The sequence below is a fragment of the Nyctereutes procyonoides genome, unplaced genomic scaffold (assembly GCF_905146905.1).
Source record: "Nyctereutes procyonoides isolate TBG_1078 unplaced genomic scaffold, NYPRO_anot_genome, whole genome shotgun sequence".
Taxonomy (NCBI): Eukaryota; Metazoa; Chordata; class Mammalia; order Carnivora; family Canidae; genus Nyctereutes; species Nyctereutes procyonoides.
This window is the reverse complement of record NW_026575047.1, coordinates 16,062,107-16,085,036: the sequence shown is the minus strand read 5'-3', so window position 1 is coordinate 16,085,036 and position 22,930 is coordinate 16,062,107. Positions and strand designations below refer to the sequence as shown.

At 36.1% G+C, this 22,930-nt stretch overlaps 1 protein-coding gene across 6 annotated transcripts in view; it reads left to right on the top strand.

Annotated features, from left to right (window-relative positions):
* The window catches only part of ARAP2 (ArfGAP with RhoGAP domain, ankyrin repeat and PH domain 2), a 188,644-nt gene extending 168,696 nt beyond the window's left edge, over window positions 1-19,948 (top strand). For all 6 annotated transcript variants that reach the window (XM_055326211.1, XM_055326212.1, XM_055326215.1 and 3 more), the window contains 3 exons: window positions 1,872-1,935; window positions 9,134-9,268; window positions 16,546-19,948. In XM_055326211.1, the coding sequence (XP_055182186.1) occupies window positions 1,872-1,935; window positions 9,134-9,268; window positions 16,546-16,929 (583 nt within the window). In that variant the 3' untranslated portion in view covers window positions 16,930-19,948. The remainder of the gene's footprint in view (window positions 1-1,871; window positions 1,936-9,133; window positions 9,269-16,545) is intronic.
* Window positions 19,949-22,930: the final 2,982 nt, after the last annotated feature.

Genomic DNA, 22,930 nt, shown 5'->3' with positions numbered 1-22,930 from the left:
TTTTCTTTAATACTTTGAGAAGAAGAAAAATTTGCTTCAAGGTTTATGTCCATTTCAGTCCCATGAATCCTGGTTGCTAGTGCTTAAGAGAGACTATGTCTGACTTCTCCTTAGTTATGTGAGTGTGGAATCTCAGCTTTTATGGGATAGGCAGACAGAATTCAGTTTTATATAAAGGATAAATAACCAAAACGCGGTATAAAAAAAAATCTTGGTATAAAAAAAACTTGGTATAAAAAAAAAATCTTGGCCTCAAACCTTTTCTTTCCAAATATGTAAGTTTTTTTCCCATTAATGTCACAGGATTTAGCCAGGCCAGTCTCCCTCGATACTGTACTGTGTCCCATTCTCCCACCCTAGCTGTGTCTAACCAACCACTAAACCATACTAGATCTGCCTCTTAATTGTCTGTCTGATGAGGCCATGTGTTCATTCATCTGTGTGGAATATTCCAGTCATCCTAAGTGCTCTTCATGCCTCTAATTTTACTTTTGTTATCTAGAATATTCTCTACCATGCCACCTAAGGGGCTTTCTAAAATGCATTGTGTTTCTTTCCTGCATTAAAGCTCTTCTACAGGATAAAATAGAAGATTGTTGGCACAGCATGCAAGGCTCTTTAAATATGAGGCTCCATCATCAGCTTTATGTCCCATGAGTTCCCCCTCCCCCCTTTTTCAACCTAATGATAAAATAGTAATCTGTCTTTAATTCACCATAGATTCCTTGCTCCTTCATCTCTACATGTCTAATGTATGTAATCCCTTTACTGAATCTTCTTCCATAATCTGTGCTGCGACTATCCTCTTCCTGCTGATGTGATAGACTCAATGTCATTCTTCTTTCAAACTACAGCTCAGATGCCCCAAAAGTCTTATCAGATAACTTTTATCTCTAGTCATTACTTATTTTTTCTTGGCATCGGTAGTATTTTGCACACGAGTACATAATTATAGAGAGGATTTTTTTGGACATGGTAATAGAAAGGTAGTCTTTATGAGAATCTAATGAATGAAGCAAAAATGTTTTACAGATTTCATTTTAATACTATTACAAATTATTTTTCAAAGAGGAATATATATCAATATAGAATATTGTATTATATAATATATATTATATATACAAATATTAGTATAATATTTGTATATATAAAATTATCTTGAAGTGGCCATGTCATTTTAACATCACTTACAGAATTTTCCTTTTATAAGACTCCTTTAGTGCATCCCCAAGTGTGCTCTTTCTATATTTGTGTTCAACTTTACTTTCTCTTTTTCTCACTGTTATAATTTATTTGTTTACATGCCTAGCTCCTCTAATAGACTATGTGAACCTTGAAGGCAAGATCTCTGTTTTATGTAGGTTTTCAATAAAAGGTTACTGAATCAGTGTTATTGAACATGAGGTAGTAGTTTTTCATTTAGTTCATTTTTCACAAGTATTGTGGGTATTAATGTTTATAATCCTAATGATGGAGGCTGTCTAAGCCTACTCTTAAGAAAATGTGCACATGTTTTTCTTCTTAGGCTCAGAGTTTTTAGGGAAAAAGATGTTTAACACCATGTACCTGAAAAAAGTAAATGACCATGGCCTTTCTGCCTATACAAAAATATTGCTGGTCCTTTTTTTTTAGCAGTTACCAAAACCTGTAGCTATATTGTGTTTAAACTATCATATATTACTATTATTTTGATCTTGTACATTTAACAGAAACCTGAAGCAACTTATACTGAAATACTCCTGTTTTGTTTGCATTAAGTCATGAATCAGGAAATATTCAAAGAAGTTTGTGATCACTTAATAACCAAACAAATACACTGGAGAACAGTTCTATCTTTTTGAACTATGTATTCTATAAACCTTGTTTTACAGGCACATTTGTTGTGATAGTCTACAAACTCAGATGGAGTGGATGGCCAATGTCTTCATTGCCCAGGTATGATCTCTGTTTCAGCTCTCTAGCAAAGTATAACCACTTACAGAAAATGTGTGATTTACAAATCATCTTTAATAAGAGTTTTAAATGTGTTCTTTTATTTTCCAGTTTATATATTTTTTGAATATATGAGAATCCGAATTTATCCATCACTCTTTGAAAGAGAGTTCACTCTCTTTTTTGAGGCTCCTTTCTTGGCACTCCAGCAACTCTACCTTACGAGCGGTGTACTGCTTCAAGATGATAGTATAAGAAAGAGGAGCTTGTTTTACTAGAGTCCCACATTCATCTTCATTTAGAAAAGTGTACTGTTTCCCTTCCTGTTCTCCCTATGGCCGCCTACTCCCACACTTCCCCCACCCTAGCCTTTCCAAAAACAAGGACAGGAACCTACATTCCTTTAATACTCATTGTGTGCTGGATTCTTCAGAAGAGTTAACTCATATTCTTTGCAACAACAGACCATGCATGATGTTGCTCATAGATGAGGGAATCATGGTAACAAAGATTCTGACACTTGCCAGCACCATGCATTTAGTTAGTGGTTTAAACCCAGGGGGGATAGAAGCTAATGCCTATACTCAATTCCCCATTTCATCTCCTCCCTATAGGAAGACTGTTGTCTTTGGGAGAAGGGTTAAATAGTCTCATTAACAGGATTGTTCCCCCCACACACACACCTTGTCTGGCTGAATTCCCAGCAATGCTTCCCACAAGAGCATTGAAATTCACTGGTAACGATTAAGTTGCCACTCTTTATTACTGAGGACGTACTTCCCTGTTTTTCTTATAAGTGGGAAGTTAATTCACCCCTAAATCTGGCCCTTACTTGTTTTGAAAACCATTTTCTCTGTTCATTTAATTTATTAACCTTTCCAGTGGTTAATAAACACTGGTCTTCTCAGCCTGATGTGCCTGCTACTACCTGAAAACACATAAGCAGAAAGGCTTAACTTTTTAAGAGACTTTTCCTCTTAATTGTGACTTCAGAAATTTAGATATTTGAGTCCTTAAAAAGAAAGCAAACTAGATTTGAAATGTTTCAGTTAAATTGAAACTATAGAGCCAAAACCATAGTGTCTGTGGTACAACTACACTGATTTGTTTTGTTTTTAAAATTGAAGTCACTAGACTCTGTGGTTGAAAATTAGGGTCTAAATAGAAATAGCCAGAAAGCAGAGGTTGCTCTCATGGCCAACTTATTTCTTCTCCCTGTCTCACCTATCCTTCCTCATCCTGGCCCTAGAGATTCAGCCCAATTACTTTTCATCTACTCATTCCACTTCTTTGGATTAAGATAAACACAAAGGTCTTCTTGGATTTAAGGATGTAATGGCTCACCTCCATAGGGAGATAGACAGGAAACTGGCAAATGCTCTTATATACCTGTTGACACACACACAGTAAGTGCTCCTTAATAGGCTTCTTTAGGATATGCAGAATACTTTTCTAATATCCAAACCCAGCTTCAACCCTGATTCAGAAGTCCTCTAGATTTCCACTAATGTGTCACATTCTCAGAGAAATTCTCCTTGATCTTCAGACCAGTCAGGTCTTCAAGCTCCAGGAACCCTTAACATTCTGTACTTCAGTTGTATTTCTAATTAGAAAGCATTGTGTAATTAGATTTTTTATGCCTGCTTCTCCTACTGAAATGTAAGCTCCATGAAAAGAAGGGCTCCCTCTGTCTTGTCTACAAGACCTATGTGTATACCTGCACCAGAGAACCCAGTGCCATTTACAAAGTACATGCTCAGTATTTCTAACATAAGAAAGGGGAGAGAGAACGTAAATAATTTGACAAAATTTCAAATAGATATTAGTTTAATAAAATAATAAAGTAAGAAAAAGGGACACCTGGGTGGCTCAGCAGTTGAGCGTCTGCCTTTGGCCCAGGTGGGATCCCAGAATCCCAGGATTGAGTCCTGCATCAGGCTCCCTGCATGGAGCCTGCTTCTCCCTCTGCCTATGTCTCTGCCTCTCTGTGTATCTCTCATGAATAAATAAATAAAATCTTTAAAAAAAAAATAAGAGAAAAAGTGAGTGAATGTGAATGAAGTAAGGAAGAACAGTAATTAGGAAAGGTTCTCAGGAAAATGCCTTCTGAAAAGCTGTCAGGTATGCTGAGACCTGACTGAACTTAGGGAGCAAATCATTAGGGCCCAGCAAGTACAAGGTCCTGAGATGTGTCTTAATCTTTGTTCCATGAACATCATGAAGGGCTGTGTGTGGAAAGATAGAACAGATCAGGAAGGCAGTAGGCAGATAATACACTTCCAGTTTAGAAGTTTGGGAAACAAGAGAAGGATTTTACCTCTTTTATATTAACTGAAGAAATAATAATTTAGTTTGTTGAGGGCATGCTGTTGGAGATCCAAAATTGAGGCAAAAAGAACAACTGTGTGGAAGATGGCAGCTCCGACCAAGGTGGTAAAGTGGACAGAGTAAGATATTAAGATTTAAGAACAGTTGAAAATGGAGCCAATAAAACTTACAGATTGATTGGCTACAGCAGTTTGAGAGAAGGGGTAAAAGTCAAGTAAGAGACATAGGGTTTTGTTTTAGCCTTGGCAGCTGGCAAATAGAAGTGATAAGATTAGAGATGCGAAGAAAATTGAGAGCTCTCTTTTGGCCATATGAAATTGGAGATGCCATTAGACATACAAATAAGTATGTTGAATAGCAGATTGACTGAGTTTTTGATCTATACATCCAAAGGGTTTCTGGCTGGCTCATTTGGAAGAACATGTGACTTTTGATCACAGAGTTGTGAGTTCAAGCCCCATGTTAGGTATAGAGATTATTTAAATAAATAAATAAAAATAAACTTTAAAAAACTAAGGTGAAGATTTGGGGATGAAGTGTCAATTTGGGGGAAGTCAGCATTCAGTTTGCATTGAAAGCCCTGGATTTGGGGGAGATATCAGAATAAAACGAAATGAGTATATGATGTAGGGAGACAAAGAGAAAAGGACAGAAGAATAAGCCCTGGAGCATTTCAAACTTTAAAAGTCAAGCAGAAGAGAAAGAAAAAAAGAAAAACAGGAAAAGAAATAAAAAGGGTTGCGAGGGAGGAAAAACAGATGACCAGTATAGAAAATCCAGGCAAGGAATTTGCTATGCACATAAAGGAGGCTGTGTGACTAGAAAGAGGAGGTCAGGGTAGGTTTTGGGGTTTCAATTTATATGTCTTTATGATGGGAGGGCATATACTTTGCACATATAGTAATGGAAAAAATTCAGTTATAGGAAAAAAATGATAGAGGAAAGAGATTTTTGGTGTGGGATTATTGGAACTGGGCTTTTTTTTTTCTTCCAAGTTTTTTTTTTTTTTAAGATTTTATTTATTTATGAGAGACACAAGAGGAGAGGCAGAGACACAGGCAGAGGGAAGAGAAGGAGGCTCTGTGCAGGGAGCCCAATGTGAGACTCGATCCTGGGAATGCAAGATCACACCCTGAGCCAAAGGCAGATGAGCCACCCAGGCATCCCACAACTTTTTATTTAGTTAGTTAACATATAGTATAGCCTTGGTTTCAGGAGAATGTAGTGATTCATCACTTACATACAACACCCAATGCTCATCACAAGTGCCCGGCTTAATGCCCATCGCCTGTTTTATCCACCCCCACCCCCACCTCCACCATCCATCAACTTTCAACTGGTTTTCTATAGGTAAGAGGGTTTTTTCCTTTAAAGATTTTATTTATTCATGAGAGATGCAGAGAGGTAGAGACATAGGTGGAGGGAGAAGCAGGCTCCCTGTGGTGAGCCTGATGCAGAACTTGATCTGGGAGCCCCAGATCACGATCTGAGCCAAAGGTAGATAGTCAACACTGAGCCGCCCAGATGCCCCTATAGTTAAGAATTTCTCTTTTTTTTAATTTTATTTATTTATGATAGAGAGAGACAGAGACAGAGACATAGGCAGAGGGAGAAGCAGGCTCCATGCAGGGAGCCCGACATGGGATTCGATCCCAGGTCTCCAGGATCGCGCCCTGGGCCAAAGGCAGGTGCTAAACCGCTGCGCCACCCAGGGATCCCTAGGTAAGAATTTCTTATAGTTTGCCTCCCTCTCTGTTTTATCTATTTTATTGAGGAGAGTATTAAACCAGCGGAAAGTAATTATTAAACCAGAAGAAGCCTTGAGCAGACATGATGCAGTGTGAACAAGTGCACATTTGGTCATCGTTGCTGAAAAAAATCATTGTACAACAGAGTGCCACACATTATTATTGACTGTATATTGTAGCCCACTGAGCAGTTATGACTGGAAAGATTAACAGTAAATACTGGCAAGAGAAGCCTCACTTCTATGACTATAAGATGCAGGGAGAGTGGTATATTTCATGATGGGAAAAATGAAATTCTTCAGTGATTAATAGTAATTTTTAAAATTAAATCAGTGCGCTCATCATCAGTGAGCTAGGGAGAGCTATTGGAATGGTAGGGGTGGAGAACAAATGAGAAATAATCTTTAGCTAGTTGCTATATATATATATACATATATATATATATAGTTGAACTTCAGCTTAATGCTGAGTGCTTACTTGAACTTTAAGTTCAGATTTAAAGTGAGAAGAATCTATAGGGTGACTGTCTTTTTTTCTTTCTTCATCAATTTGTAGGCACTCAGAGTAAGTAAAATTGAGTTTAGCTAGATTGAGGGCTTTTCCAAGCCAATATGATGAAAGGAGAAAGAGGAGAAGACTTGAAAATATTTATACTTACTGACTATGAAGTCTAAGATGGGCTGAGAAGGAAGTGAGGCAAGATGTGGAAAGTAGAATGATGGTAGAGAATAAATGGGAAGTCTCAAAGAGTCTAAAGAAGTGAACGAAACTAAATTGTTAGCCAGAAAAGTAAGAGGTCAAGGTCACAAAGACTAAGAGGCAGACTCATGTTCTTTGTAGCATTATTCACAATTGCAAAGGTATGTAAATGACCTCAGGTCATATCAAATGACCTAAGTCCAAGGATGAATAGATAAAATGTGTATGTGTGCATGTACACACACAAATATTATTCACCTTTAAATAAGAAAGAAGTCTTGTCATTTTTGACAACGTGGATGAACTTGGAAGGCATTATGCTGAATGAAATAAGCCACACAGACTGCAAGTATGGTTTATATGTGCAATCTAAAAATAAAAGTTGAATTCCTAGAAGCAGAGAGTAGAAAAGTGGTTGCTGGGTGGGTAGGGGAAACAGGGAGAGGTTGGTAAAAGGGTACAAACTTTCAGCTATAAGATGAAGGTTTCAGGATCTCATGTAAAACATAGTCATTGTTGAGATAGTTAATAATACTGTTATCACTGAAATTTGCTAAGAGTTGCACTTCCCCGTGCTCACCAAAATAAATGAGATGGTAGATGTCTTAACTTGTTGGGGGAGAATCCTTTCACAGCTTATACATAGATCAAATCATCACATGGTATACTTTCAGTTTCCTATAATTTTGTCAATTATGTCTCAAAGCTGGATGCGTGAGAAAAATAGAAAGTGAGAGATAGAACTGAAGATTTTGGGGTGTGATCCTCAGCTATATGATCCATACAGTAGAGCTCTTCAGGTCACTTTTAATAACCATAAATATCAGAGTGTATTACTAGACACTATGTTGGTATGCTGGAAAAATACCTCTTGGATCACAATCTGGGAAGAACTCATTAGCAGATATACACAACATCGTGTATCATGTCAGAAAAAGACATACTTATTTGAGACTGTTTGCTCTTAGATTTCTCTGAATATCATTTGGCACATGTATTATACATCAGTAAGTACAAGTGTAAGCATAATCCATAGGGTAATGAATTCCTTGCTAGCCAGTTTTCTATTAGCTTTACATGTTGAGAACATCCCAATTATATAATATCAAAATTATTTTTACCAAGTTTGGGGCTGTGACATAAACAAAGCATTATGAAGCCTATAGCTTTCTCTCTGAAATATTTAACAATCTACCATTATAGATTGCTGAACCAAAATAAATGCTTCACTAAAATTCAAAGGCACATCTAATGCATATATACTCAAAGATCTACGCTGTAGGACTGAAGATTAAATGAGATTGTATTTATATACAGATATAAATGTTAAGTAGAATTGTATATATTTATATGATCTACATTAAACGAGATTATGCACACTGATAAGCACAAAGTCTGGCAGTATGTCCCTCAATATGATCTCACCATTATATATGCGTACACAGTAAATTTTAGCTGAAATGAATTATTTGCCATAAAACACGTTAAAATACTAATTGTAATGTGAGACAGGAATGTGTTGTCATAAGAATAGGCATTTAACTATATAGTTTACCAAAAAGTTCTCATTTCATCAGAACATCTGTAAAGCTTATCATTTTATAATTGGTATTCTATATTTCTTTCATAGATGGTTGTCTGAAAATCAATTTGGTTTTGCCAACTTCTGAAAAGTTAATCTACCCTAAGGAGTAGAAAATTCTTTAAAGATTTTTCTTTTATATGCATATCTGAAGGATTTATCATTCAAGGGCTTATACTTTTACCTGTAAAAATGTCTCCCCATTGCAAAACTAATTTTTCTCCAGTCATATCTATTATCCAGTTGACCAGAATATGTAGTCAATAATTTGAGAACAAATGTGCCATAGTCTGTTATGCAATGATTTTCAGTATAAATGACTGTGTGCAAGATAATTTCTTTGGAATACAATTAGATGAAAAAGTAACATTTTTCAAAAGGTCATAAAATGAATCTAATTTTTCTGATAGCCATGCCTTAGGTTGATTTGAGGTCTAGGAGGTCAAATTATTTTTACATTAAAGTTGTCTTTGGTGGAGGTAGAAAATGAATGCATTATGACTTTGATTACAGGGCCTAGAAATACAGACAAGTGTATTATTTTTCTCCCACAAAGAGATTTGCCAGTTTCCTCAAATATTTTGCTCCTTTTGATTTGATAAGTAGTACAGAAGCCATGTATTTGAAACTTAGAAATTGAGCTGAGACCTCAAAGCTCTGTTCATTTAAGAGTCTTATATCCTCAAGCGATGCTGCTGCCAGAGTCAACATCATACTTACAAATGGCATTCTCATGGAAAGCAGATCATTTGATTTGGATATATGGAAAAGGAGCCAAGTGACTCTATAACATGATATGCCACATAATAAAACACACCAACAACAAGAAATTGTGTTTCCACAGCATGAAAATGATATATGGCCACCAGCTGGAAAGGAACGGAAACGTTCTATAACCAAAAATCCCAAAATTGGAGGTTTGCCTCTAATTCCCATCCAGCATGAGAGAAGTGCAACCCTAGCCCGGAGAAATATTGAGGTAGGTCAGGATTTTATTTGTCTTATATTAATGATAGCATTTATTTTCTTATGTCTTAATATGATTAAGTACATTAATTACTTCTTTGGCTTCAAAAGCACAACAGTAGTCTTTGGAAAGTATAGTAAAAAAATCACATCCAGCAAGAAAATATTATGAATAACTCTGTGCTCCTCCTTTAAGTTTTATATTTTAATTTTTCTTATAGAATTTTAGTAATGTCACTGACCATCCAATTCAGTATGCATAATACCACTTATTTTCTTACCCCTCACGTAGTCAGATAGTTTTAAATGTGTATACAGAAGTCTGCCTGGTAAAAATCACAGTCTCAAATTAGTCTTACGAGTTCACTTCTAACACCCTTAGAATGAGCCCAGGGCCGATTATGTCTGGAGCCATGGTAACTAGACTTTCTAGTAACACAATCAAATTCCAGTGGTTTGGGAACTGATGGGGTGTCGCAGTTAATTTAAGGAACTGCAAGATGACCCCTGAGCATCAATAAAGAAGACCTGGCATTTTTCAGGAAAGTGGCTGTTTGTTTTCCTTCTCACCTTGCGGGGAGGGGAGACCATACAGAGCATCAATCTTGACTTGAAGTTCAGTCTGTTCAGGAAAGGAGAAAAGCTGTTCTCATCAAAACTCATTAGATACTTTGGGATTAATGCGTGTTTCAGGGCCTTAATTGAGCCCCCTCAAAGCAAAGAGAAAAGCATTAAAAAAGTACTATTTCCTCGGGATTTGGGAGTGAACTGTTTGAATCTCTTTGTCTCCAAACAGAAATAACTTATTTTAAAAGACTAAAGCTATTTTAATTTAGTGGTCAGATTTTAAAAATATTTTTTCCATGTATATATTCCCTTGAACATTTATTCCAGTATAATATTCCTCTTCACTAAAAGATACAAACTGTGAAAATAATGGTTGTTTCCTTTGTTGCCTATTTGGTCCTCCTGCACTTGTAGGTATTCTTGGTTAAAAAAAAAAAAGTCTGTGCAACAATGGATTCCTCGACTAATCTAGAATCTTAAAATTCTAAGAGCCATATTTCCAAAAAACCCTGATTAGGAAACAGAGTTTGAACAAATGAAGCAAACATAGGAGTAGATGTGCTCTGCTGGGACCCCAGCTTTTTCTCATGTTGCCTTAGGATCAGTTATGGAGCAAAGCAAAAGATAAATTATTAGGACCAAATCAAAATACATTAACTGGAATCTAGTATAGAATTAGGACGATAACTAAATATATAGTATAATATAGTTTGTTAGCTGATCTCAAATCCAGAATTTCAGAGAATTTTTTTTTCTGTTTTAGCATACTTAAGATCAGAAAACTGATAACCTCTAAACTGCAAAGAACTTGTTATAGGTTCTTAAAAAATTCATAAAATATTAATTGCTAGAAAATTTATGAGTAGTTTAGCTAAATTAACTTTCTTGTAAATTTTATAAACATGGTGATTCAACAAATTTGGCAAAGAAAAATTTTAAATGCTCCAATGTTGGAAAAACATTGGAAGGTTAAAAGCATTAAAACAGAAACTAAAAATTTCATATGAACCATTAAGATATTTGTTATAGGATTAGATTCATGTAAATATTTAAGAAAATATATTAATAAAATGACTAATCACTTTCGATCCTTGTTTTAAAAAGGAAAAATGGCTAAAAATATTGTTAAGTGGGGGCAGGAGGCTTGTGATGCAGTTAGTTTATCATCCAACTCTTGATTTCTGCTCAAGTCATGATCCCAGGATCATGAGCTTGGTCTCCCTGCTCAGGGAGGAGTCTGCTTGGGTTTCTGTCTCCCTCGTCTCTCCCTCACTCTTTAATTAAATAAATCTTTAAATAAATATATTGCAAAGTAGGATATATTCATAAGAAAAATATTTAGTCACATCAATGGATATATTCAATAATTGTTTTTCATACAAGGTGTCAGGAGATTGGTAAATTTGGTGCTTTGGCCATATGATGACTTCCCATTTCATGAGGTTCTATTGAAAGTTGTATGAGGATACCTCATTCAGGCAGGAAATCTTCCTGGAAAACGTGACTTCTAAGATTAATTAAGTGAATTAGTAGTAAGCTAGCTGAATAAGCCAGAGAAAGTAAGTTGTTTTCAAAGGAAATCACACATGAAGAGGCAAACATAGTGCTCAAGAATGCACATGCTAGCTCCTATCTCTGATTTGGGTACCTCCTAACTTCATTGTGCTCAGCCTTTTTATCTGTAAGCATGGAAATATAATAAAAGGCTCTACCTTATAGGGCTATTGTGATAATTCAATGATATCATACTAATAAGGAACTTGGAAAACAATTTGTGATCATTTATTTCCAAACAAAAATAATGACCAAAGAGGAATGATGCAGTTCCAGCACAAAATGGTGACCTAGACTCTTACCCATTACACACTTCTCTCGCCACCCTGGAACACATAAAGAGGCACATTACTTCCAGAGAGGCCAACGTTGGCATCCCTTTCCAAATTCCCACTATGTGACATTGGGCATATGGTCATTTCTTTGCATTTCTATTTCTGTCTTAAAATATACTTTATGGTGCAAATAATCATGTTTATTTACTGTTGATAATACACTTAAAGCAGTAGTTTGATAGGATTATATACAACACAGAGATTATCAACTAATATAGTGAGTTTAGTAGTGCATTTCTGCTATAATCCACATGTTGGTCATTGTACGTTCTGGTATTGTGAGGCCTCCATAACCAGTGGCCCACATCTGGATATAATGGCAAAATGGAAGTGGGCACAGACTAAAGCCATGTGAGTGGTTTGCCCTGAAAAACATGTTCCTGCACCATGTTCTGGCTGTGATATAGGAACTACTCTCTGCAGAGAGAAAGAGTACTTTTCGCACTGCCATTTCCAGTCAAACAACTACTTTTCTCTAAACATACTCTGACACCCACTGGCATCATCTGGACCATGTTACGTCTCGCTCCTGTAATTTCATACCTTATCTATCCTTCTTTCTAAATTATTAATGCCTTAACTTTTAAGGACAGTATAGCACATAACTATGTTCTCCTTTCCCCAGAACATGAAAAGCACTCCCAGAATACCATGTTGTTTACTCAAAACCTCACTCTCTCCCATCCTCTCAACTTTTTCCTTTTTAAAGATTTTATTTATTTATTTGAGAGATAGTGAGTGAGCAGGTAAGAGGGAGAAAATCAGCAGACAGACTCCCCGTTGAGCACAGAGCCCAATCTGGGGCTCGATCTCATGACCCTGAAATCCTGAAATCATTACATGAGCCAAAATCAAGAGTCAGATGCTTAACTGACTGAGCCACCCAGACACTGTCCCATCCTCTCTACTCTTAGCAGGTCATTCCCACCACCTCTCCACCTTCATACAAGATTGAATATCTTAGCCTAATATTAAAGTTTACTTGAAATCTCAGCATTACCTGTGTGAATATTTGGCCCCTAAATTCTATATCTAAGAAAATCCAAAGTCTATCTGCTAATGGTTGAGAGATAATGAGAACTGTTACTATGGACATTAAAAACTCCACTAAAAAACTATTAGAAGTGATAAACGAATTCAGTGAAGTTGCAGGATACAAAATTAATATGCAGAAATACGTTCTGCTTCTGTACACTAAACAGAATATCAGAAAGAAATTAAGAAAACAGTTGCATTTGCAATTGCAAGAATATAATAACCTGGGAATAAAACTTAAAGAAGTGAAAGACCTCTACTGTGAAAACTATAAAACATTGATGAAAGAAATTGAAGACGACACAAACAAATGGAAAGATTTTCCATGCTCATGGTTTGGAAGAACAAATATTGTTAAAATGCCCCTAGTACCAAGGCAATCTACAGATTTAATACAATCCCTATCAAAATGCCAATAACACTTGCCACAGAACTAGAATAATTCTAAAATTTGTGTGGAACCACAGAAAGATTCTGAATAGCCAAGGCAATTTGAGAAAGAAGAACAAAGCTGAAGGTATCACAATCCCAGGTTTCAAGGTCTACCACAAAGGTATAATATCAAAACAGCTTGGTACTGGCATAAAAATAGACATAGATCAATGGGAAATAGACATAAATCAATGGAACAGAATAGAAGACCCAGAAATGGATCCATAGCTATATGGCCAACTAATCTTTGACAAAGCAGAAAAGAATATCCAACAGCAAAAAGACATCTCTTCAATAAGTCATGTCAGGCAAACTGGACAGCTACATACAGAAAAATGAAATGGGACCATTTTCTTACACCATATACAAAAGTAAATTTAAAATGGATTACAGACTTTAAATGTGATACCTGAGCCATAAAGCTCCTAAATAAAACAGTAATCTCTTTGACATTGACCTTAGCAACATATTTTTGGAACATCTCCTTAAGCAAGGGAAACAAAAGCAAAAATGAATCACTTAGAACTATACCAAAGTAAAAAGCTTTTGCACAGCAAAGGAAACCAACATAAGGCAACTTGCTGAATGGGAAAACATAGTTGTAAAAGGTATCTCCAATAAGGGGTTAATATCCAAAATACATATAGAACTTTTACAACTCAACACCAGAATAACAAATAATATGATTAAAATGGGCAGAGGACCTGAATAGACATTTTTCCAAAGAAGACATACAGATGGCTAACAGAGACATGAAAAGATGTTCAACATCACTAATCATCAGGGAAATGCCAATCAAAACCACAATAAAAAACAAAAACAAAAACAACCATCCCACAATGATGTATCATTTTATTCCAGTCAGAAAGCTGGTATCCAACAGACAGGAAATAACAAGTGTCAGTGAGGCTGTGGAGGCAAAAAAAAAAAAAAAAATTCACATTTCCCTATTGGTGGGAATGTAAATTGGTACAGCCACTATGGAAAACAGTATGGAAGTTACTCAAAAATAGAAATACCATACTATCCAGTAATTCCACTACTGTGTATTTACCCTAAGAAAATTAAAAACAAAACAAAGAGAAAACATTAATTCAAAAAGATACATGTACCCCTATGTTTATTGTAGCATTATTTACAAAAGCAACAGAAGCATCCCAAATGTCCAGAGGTAGTCACATGGATGAAGAAGTGGCATATATGTATAGAATGGAATATTAGCCATAAAAAAGAATAAAATCTTGCCATTTGCGACAACATGAATGGACTTAGAAGATACTACGCTAAATGAGACCAGTCAGAGAAAGATAACATGTGATTTCACTTACATGTGAAATCTAAAAAATGAAACATGGGAAGGATGCCAGATGGGAGGAGGGTTGGGAATGGGCAAAAATGGGTGAAAAGGAGTGAGAGGTATACAGGTTTCCAGTTATGGAATAAATAGGTTATGGGAATAGAGTAGTCAAATGATACTCTAATAGCACTGTAGGATGACAGGGGTAGCTACCCTTGTGGTAAGCATAGCATAACACAGACTCATCAGATCACTATGTTGTATGCATGAAACTAATGTAATTTTGTGTGTCTACTATAATTTTTTTTAAAGTCTCTATTGCTCCTTAATTTTCCCTAGGTAAGAGATGCCCAGTAAAACATAATGTGTTTAATATTTATAAACTCCCAGTCACATCTCTATGCTGGTCATCTCTATGCCATCATTCTCAATAATTTTTCATTTTTTTTACAAGGCAGGAGTTATTTTGTTGTAGTGAAATAAATGTAACATAAAACTATTCATCGTAACCATTTTTAAGTGTATATACAATAATGACATTCACATTGTTATGCAAGCATCACCAATTTCTCAGTATTTTAACATATTCAAATGAAACTTTGGAATTAAGCTAGATACTAAATATTTCATCAGTTTTTAAGGTAGAAGAAATGTATTTGCCTGAGATATTTCTATCAGAAAATTCCAAGTTATGAAATGTATAAAATACATTTGTGAAAATACTTGTATTCAGCCTGAATTTGTATGTTTCAGTTCCACATCTGAATTTGATGGAAGTTAGGGAAATAGAACAGTGTTATACATTTGAAAAATTTTAAACCTTTCTTTATTTACTATTTAATAAATAAATGGTCATTTCCTAAGTAGGCTGTGTACTAGGTTCACACTTCAGTGAACAAATCAAACAAAAACCCTGCTTGCATGGAGTCTTTCTAGCAGGGCATTCAGATAATCACATTAAGTAACTGCCATAGAGAAAAATAGAGCAAGATGGGGTGTTGTCTTTCAAACATTATTATATCGAAGATCTTTTCTGTTTATGCTACTCAGTTTCATACTTATATTACCATTTTCATTACATCTTCTTCCAATATTCTTAAATTCTTCTTCAGATTTTTGCTTTGTAGGCTTTGCAGTTTTTACTGGGGAAATTTTGAAGATGTTTCTTTAATGCTTTTTGTGAAAAGAAAAATAACTTCTCTCTCTGCTCCACCTCCACCCTCGTCCAGTTCGTTGGGCATCCTTTCTATGTGGCTCCATACTGCTCTATGCTTTCGATTCTCTGTTGTTTGTTCTTGTATTTTACACTTGATTTAATTGTTGTACCCTTTGATAGTCTGATGCTCTGTATGCCAGAAATTGCCCAGTCACAAGATTTTCTGAACCCTAGTTAGGAAAGCACACCTTTATAGCTCAGTGAATTAATGTGCACTCTAATCGCTGGGTACAAAAGTGGATTTAATACATAACTATTTACGTATATATTTCATTTTTTTAATTTACGTATATATTTCAGTGTTTTCAGAAATGTATCTGTGGGATTCTAAAAGGCACTGTGTGGAAGAAAACAAAAAGAAGTTAAACAGATCTCTCTGCCATAGAACTTCTCAGCATTTTTAACATACTAATATGTACTGTTAGTCTCAAGGAGGGGGCTGTAGTACAAGTATAGGGCCTGTCCCCAAATCACATGGCCATAGACATGATGCTGTAGGAATTACAGATACATGAACATGACACATTCAAGCAGAAATGAATTGGAAGAGGCGAGTTTGAAATGAGAGTCAAGCTGAATAACTAACCCGAGAGACTTCTTTGAAGCTGTACATTAAATGCATGTTACAAGGGATTTCCACAATCTACCTCTCCGTTGATTTTGTAGCTCTAAGGTGCCCATATGGATCTCTTGGTTGGTCAGTTCCAACACACCAGTTATGTCGAAGTTAGAACCCGAATCCTAGAAATAAGCACGAACATAAGAAGCATCAACGTTTAGGTGGCATTTGGGCCTTTTAAACTTAAATTGTAGCAAATCTTGCATTCCTGTGAGATGTTGTGTTTTGTTTTCAGAGTGCGAGGGCAGAACTGGAAAGACTGCAGCTCAGTGAAAAGCGGGATCAGGAGTTGGGGGATAGCAGCATCAAGGAGAGAGCCTCCATGGTGGCCCACTGCCTGGAGCACAAGGACGAGAAACTTCGAACTCGAACCAGAAAACACCGGAGTTTCAACTGTCTGGAGGACACAGAGGCAGAGGTCCTTCCCGGGCCACAGAAAAGCCATAAAGGCCTCAAGACATTGAGGAAGACGGAGGACAGGAATGGCAGGGCTGCTTTGGACTCTGATAGTAAGTTACCATCGAGGGTGATTGAAGAACTCAGCGTGGTGCTGCAGCGGACGAGAACCTTCCCGAAAGACTCACAGGGTGAGCAGATCTTGCCGAAGGAGATTAATTAGTTTTGCAATTTTTTTTAAAAAAATATTGTGTACAGTATGTATGTGCAAACCAGAAACCAAACAGTAAAATTCATGGTGTGTGAGATTTGTCTGGCTATACATAAGCATTTAAATAGCATTTTAAAAATCTCTGTGTACATAATGTGATAAGTAGAAGATGACGCTTTTTTTTAGGTCTGAACAAAGCTTGTACAGTTCCACTGTATTGACCATGTTTAAGAAGGCATTGGGTTACTTTGACTCAGCCAGACTTTTGCAGCAGTTGCCTGTTGAATGGTGTAATTTATGAGCAGAAATCTCAAACTGTACTGTACTGTACTGTATAAAATGCTTTGTTTAAATGAAGCCTACGAACCTGTATGTAACACGTTTTGCACTTTGAGAAACCTCGTATATTCAGTTACCATACGTTTTTAGGTTTACATAGGGTCCATCTTACGGAAAAGAAAGGGAAGCGGAAAGGAGAAGGATCATTTTAGTGGCTGCCTATCAACCATTGGGGTTTTAAAAAGGGGCAAGGAAACGAAGGGGGTCAGTGAAGTCCTGATCCGCAGTGAACGAGGAGGACTCCTATTAATAAGGAACTGCTTGTTAAGAGAAAAGCCTAGTGACTGTGTCCCAAGACAACATTCAACCAACAAACACCAGTGATGACGGCACAGGCCACGCTCACTTGCCGTGTTACTGACCGGGCCACAGAACACACTCACTACACTCGGTTCTGCGGAGGTGGCTGCCGACAAGGAGCGTCCGCTGCACTGAAGACCGTGTGTATGCACAGGACCTGCCATGACGCCGTTCGCACTGTCACTATAGACGTTTTGTTTTCGTACAAACTCACTGTCACAGGGTTTTGTTATTGTTTTGTTTGATGCTTTTGTTATATTTTTATTTTGTATTTCATTTCTTAAGTCAGGTGGTAATGTGTTTCTCTGCAAGGTCAGAATTAACTGGAAATGTACAACATATGGCCATTTTAGTCGAGTCTCTTTATTTAAAAAAAAAGTAGTCTCCTCCTTGTGCTTAATAAATAATAACAAAGCCCTCTCTTAACTGCTTCCACATCAAAGTCAGCCACTGAGTTAGTGATCTTCCTCCGACAAATACTGTCTAATTACAGTTCATGTTAGGGACAGCGCTTTTCACTGGTTAAAGAATTTTATTAGGTCTAATGAGTTTTGATTAAAATTACATAGCTAAGCTCTATTTCGACCACTTATTTTCCCCCAGTTTTCAGGTTTCTTCTTCAAGATCTATTAAGCAAAGGCCCATACTTTGGTCAGTCCATCATAGTATAGTAATATACCCTCAAATGCTCTAAATTTCTTCATTGTAAAATACCGATTACTTCTATTTGGTGGTGATATTATAGTTTACTACCATGGGTGTGTGATATTTATTCTTTAAAAAAAATTCCAATCGATTTGGATTTAAAGAAACTGCAGGTCAGTTTATAAAACAAGTAGCACTGCTGAGGACGCTTCATTTAAAGCAAAAATTATGGTATTTAGGAAAAAAAATCTTAAGCTATTTTTCCTAATAAGTGATAATATTTATGAAGTAAGTAGGCAATGACAATGTTTGACACCAGAAAAGTATCTGGAGGTTTTTTTTTTTTTACCTGCGTTGTCTGAATATTTTTGAAATTGGAGCTTAAAATCTGGTAGTTGTTCCCCTTTCTTTTTCATGAGTAAAATAAGGGCTAATGATGACGTCTCATACTTTGAATAAATTGTCTTACAAGTCCATTTGAACGTGATTGTTATTTCAAAATAATCTTTAACTTCTGAAAATAAATTGAATCTTCTTTCTTTTTCCTTTTTATTTTTTTGAGAAGACTTTTTAAAAATTTTTTAAATAATAAATTTATTTTTTATTGGTGTTTAATTTACCAACATACAAAATAACACCCAGTGCTCATCCCATCAAGTGCCCCCCTCAGTGCCCACCACCCAGTCACCTCCACCCAGCGCCCTCCTCCCCTTCCACCACCCCTAGTTCCTTTCCCAGAGTTAGGAGTCTTCCATGTTCTGTCTCCCTTTCTGATATTTCCTACCCATTTCTTCTCCCTTTTTAAACATTTGAATATATACTTCAAAGAAAAGCTATATCATACTGTCCAAACAGGTCACCATGAATATTACTCTATTTTAAATGATGAATATATACGGAGATAGGACACAAACATATGGATGGTACTCTTTCATTTCTGTAGCCCTAAAGTTAATTACTAGACATGGTTTTTAAGTATTTGACTTCTAAACAAATCATTAATTGATGATTTATCAAAGTGACACTGAAAATTCAAAACTAAGCAAAAGTAATTGAAGCAAAATATGACTTGTGTATATAACTATAATAGCTGCCAATATGCATTATTCAGATGGCAATTTATAATTCTAAAATACACAAACTATTGAAAAAGGAAGTATTTTTGAAAATGTATCGAATTTATTTGAAGCAACTGTAGTATTCACATATTTTCATGTTATCTCAAACTTTTGAAAATCATTGTGGGGAAAAGATGAAAACTTTTACCATCTTATCAAAATTTGCACCGAGACTTTCATAATTATCATTCTCTCAACAAAAGAATTCTGTTTATAATGTGAACAGTTGTCTGTCATGTGTACAATCATGTTTAATCATCTGGAAATGCAAAGCACAGAAATGAATATTAAGTTACTAAAATTAACCTGTTTTTTTATCAGTTATTATTTTGAACAATTTTTTATTGCAAATGTGCTAGGTTATAATGTACATTCCTGCCTTCTCTGCCATGGCTACCATATGAATGTCAACTTAGTAACATAGCTCTATAGACTTAAGACCTTTTATGAATTATGGACTCATGTACAGAATCTAAATGTCCTCATCTGAGAAGTGGGAATAACACCTATCTTGTAGACATCTTGTGATGACTAATTGTATATATATATTTATATATGTGTTTGTGTATATATACATAAACACACACATCTATCTCTTAGAGTTTTAATAAATGTTGCTTATTAATGTATTAGTTTTTCTAGCTCTCCTTTGATTCAAGTCCTGAGACTTCTTACTCATTTTCAAATTGTCTCTATCAGTTTTCTTCCCCATCATTTTTAAAATATGCACTGATACAATAGATTACCATAGGTTGTGGGCTGAATTGTGTTCTTCCAATCCCCCCAGATGTTGGAGACCTAGTCCCTAGCACCCTAGAATATGGACTATTTGGAATGGGGTTTTTAAAGAGGTGATCAAGTTAAAATGAAGTTATTAGTGTCAGACCTAATCAAATCTGACTGGTGTCCTTAAACAAAAACAGGAAATTTGGACACATGAAGAAACATTGGGGCTATATGTGCACAGAGGAAAGGCCATGTGAGGACATAGCAAGAAAACGGCTATCTGTAAGCCAAGGAGAGAGGCCTCAGACAAAACTAATATCTTGATCTTAGACTTATAGCCTCCAACCCTATAAAAAGGTCCTATTGTTTAAGCTCTACCCTTAATGAAAGTCCTAGCACACTTTTGTGTTAATACAGATACCAAACAGAATACTCCTAGTATTTGTGTTAATACAGATACCAAACAGAATACTCCCTAGTATTTGTACGTATTGGTTCTTACACTCTGGTTACTCCACATAGCGGAAGGTAACATTACATCAGTGTAATCAATACAGTGTAATATTATAGGTACCATAAAGATTAATGGAGGATAAAGCATGTTGAGATGTAACTACTTGGAAGTCCGCTAGCCAGATAACTTGAATGCTGAAATAATATAAATGAAAATTTGCCCAGCAGAATTTTAGTTTGTGTCTGCCTATAAAGATTCAAGTTCTATGACCTCAAGAACACTATTTCAGCAGAGTGAAGATACTGACCCTTTACACACCCGATAGAGAATACTGTGAATCCTTTCAACGAACAACCAAAGAGATCTTGAGTTCAGTAACAGTTTTCACTAGACTAGAGACACAAAGTTACTTCAGTCAACCCAAACTGTAATCTCACTGCCTAAGAGTGGATCAACACTAACCTTCATCAAATAAAAGTGGCATTTGCTTCTCATTGGAGGGGATCTCATCTTCCTTCCCCTATAGCAAATTGTCTCATTTGCCACCTTTTTAAAATCCTCTCCTTGTTTCTTCCTTTTCTTTTTTTCTTTTTAAAGATTTCTTTATTTGGGAGAGAAGAGCACAGGAAGGAGGGGAGGCAGAGGGAGAAGACTCTCCACTGAGCAAGGAGCCTAATCCGGGGCTCAATCCCAGATCCCAGGATCCTGGGATCTTGACCTGAGCCAAAAGTAGATGTTTAACTGACTGAGCCCCATATTCCCTCCTGTTTTGTCTCTGAATTCTCCATCTTTATGTTTCCTGCTATTTACCGTAACTACTCCTGCAAGATCAGAACAACCACATTGCTAATTCAAATGGTCCCTTCTCCGTTGTTGTACCTGACCACCCATCATCATTTGTAGCATATCACACAGTTGATTACCTTACCTTTGTGGAATACATTCTAGCATTGGTCTCCAGATCTTTCTATCATATGGTTTTCTCCTTCTTCACTAGTCAGTCTTGGGTCCCCTACTGGATACTCAGCTCTATATAACTGAACTAGAAGATTTCAATTTCATAGCTTCAAATACAGTATGTATTCTAACTAAATAGTTTCAATCTGTACTTACCATTGAGCTCCAGACTGTAATTTACATTTCTACTTGAGTGTCCAGCTGTCATCTCAAATATACCTAAAGTTCTTTATCTTTTCCTCATCTTTTCCATTCCACCCTCTTCTGCTCTTTCTAGGATTCGTGTACAGAAAGATGAAGATTATTTAGGTAATGATCAGCAGAGTTGGCATTTGAATGCACAGTCTAGCTCAAAAGTCCACACTTACAAACTCCACATTAGATTTCCCAGACCGCTGTCCTTTCTCACCTGAATGATTACAAAAGATTCAACTTGTCTTAACTTGTACTATGTGGAACAAATCACAAATTAATCTTTTTAAATATAAGGAAAAGCCCAAATTAATCTTCTTAAATATAAAATAGTCTCTCCTAACAACCCCTGAATAGCTTTCTATTTCTGTTAAATGGGAAGTATCTATAAATACAAGCCCTGGAATAATTGGTTTCAATGTACCAACTACTGCTTACGTCATCTCACCAATCTTCACCTCCCTCACTTTGCTACAAGCATACTTGTTCCTCAGAATCAACAGACTTGAAGATGCTTTATCTTTGCATAAACTAATTCCCTGTCCAGACACACACATATCTCACTGCAACCTTCATGTAGGTCACCATCAAATGGCTCAACAGACCTCTGTTATCCCATATAAAATGGCATCATCACTTTCTATCCCCTTTATCTTCAATCATAGGACTTATCACCACCTAACAGTTTATAGACTTACTAGTATACATATTAATGGTCTAATTACTTCCAAAAGAATCTGTCAGTGTAGAATCTTAGGTTACCACTATATTCCCAGCAGCTAGAACAGTGCCTGTACATAGCTTATGGTCACTACTGAAATATATATTAAATAAATGAAGTCATAGTATTAGGAAATAGTTTGATGAAGGAAAGTGGTCCCACCAAAATCTAGGAATAATGGATTTAAAAAAATCTGTAAAGGCTATTACTGAAACGAATAGGAAAAACTGTGGCTACATTCTGAGGAAGTAGGACCATTCAAGATGTGAGTGGATATTGTACAGCTGCAGTTTACCTGAGGGTATTCAGGGAATCTATACAAAGGGAAATAAATTGAAAATAATCTGGTCTTTGATCAAGATGCTTTTTGTAGTGAGATAAATCAGAGCTTTAGAACCCTTGTGTAGCTAAGGAGGCAAAAATGGAGACTCAAGGAACAAAAATCCTAGGACTAAGGGAACCATGAAAACTAACGATAGCTGGCTTTCCACTTAAGGCAATTTGCTGAATAATGGTGCCACATAGGGCAGTAGTAGGCTAATAAGTTCAGCAGGAAGGCTT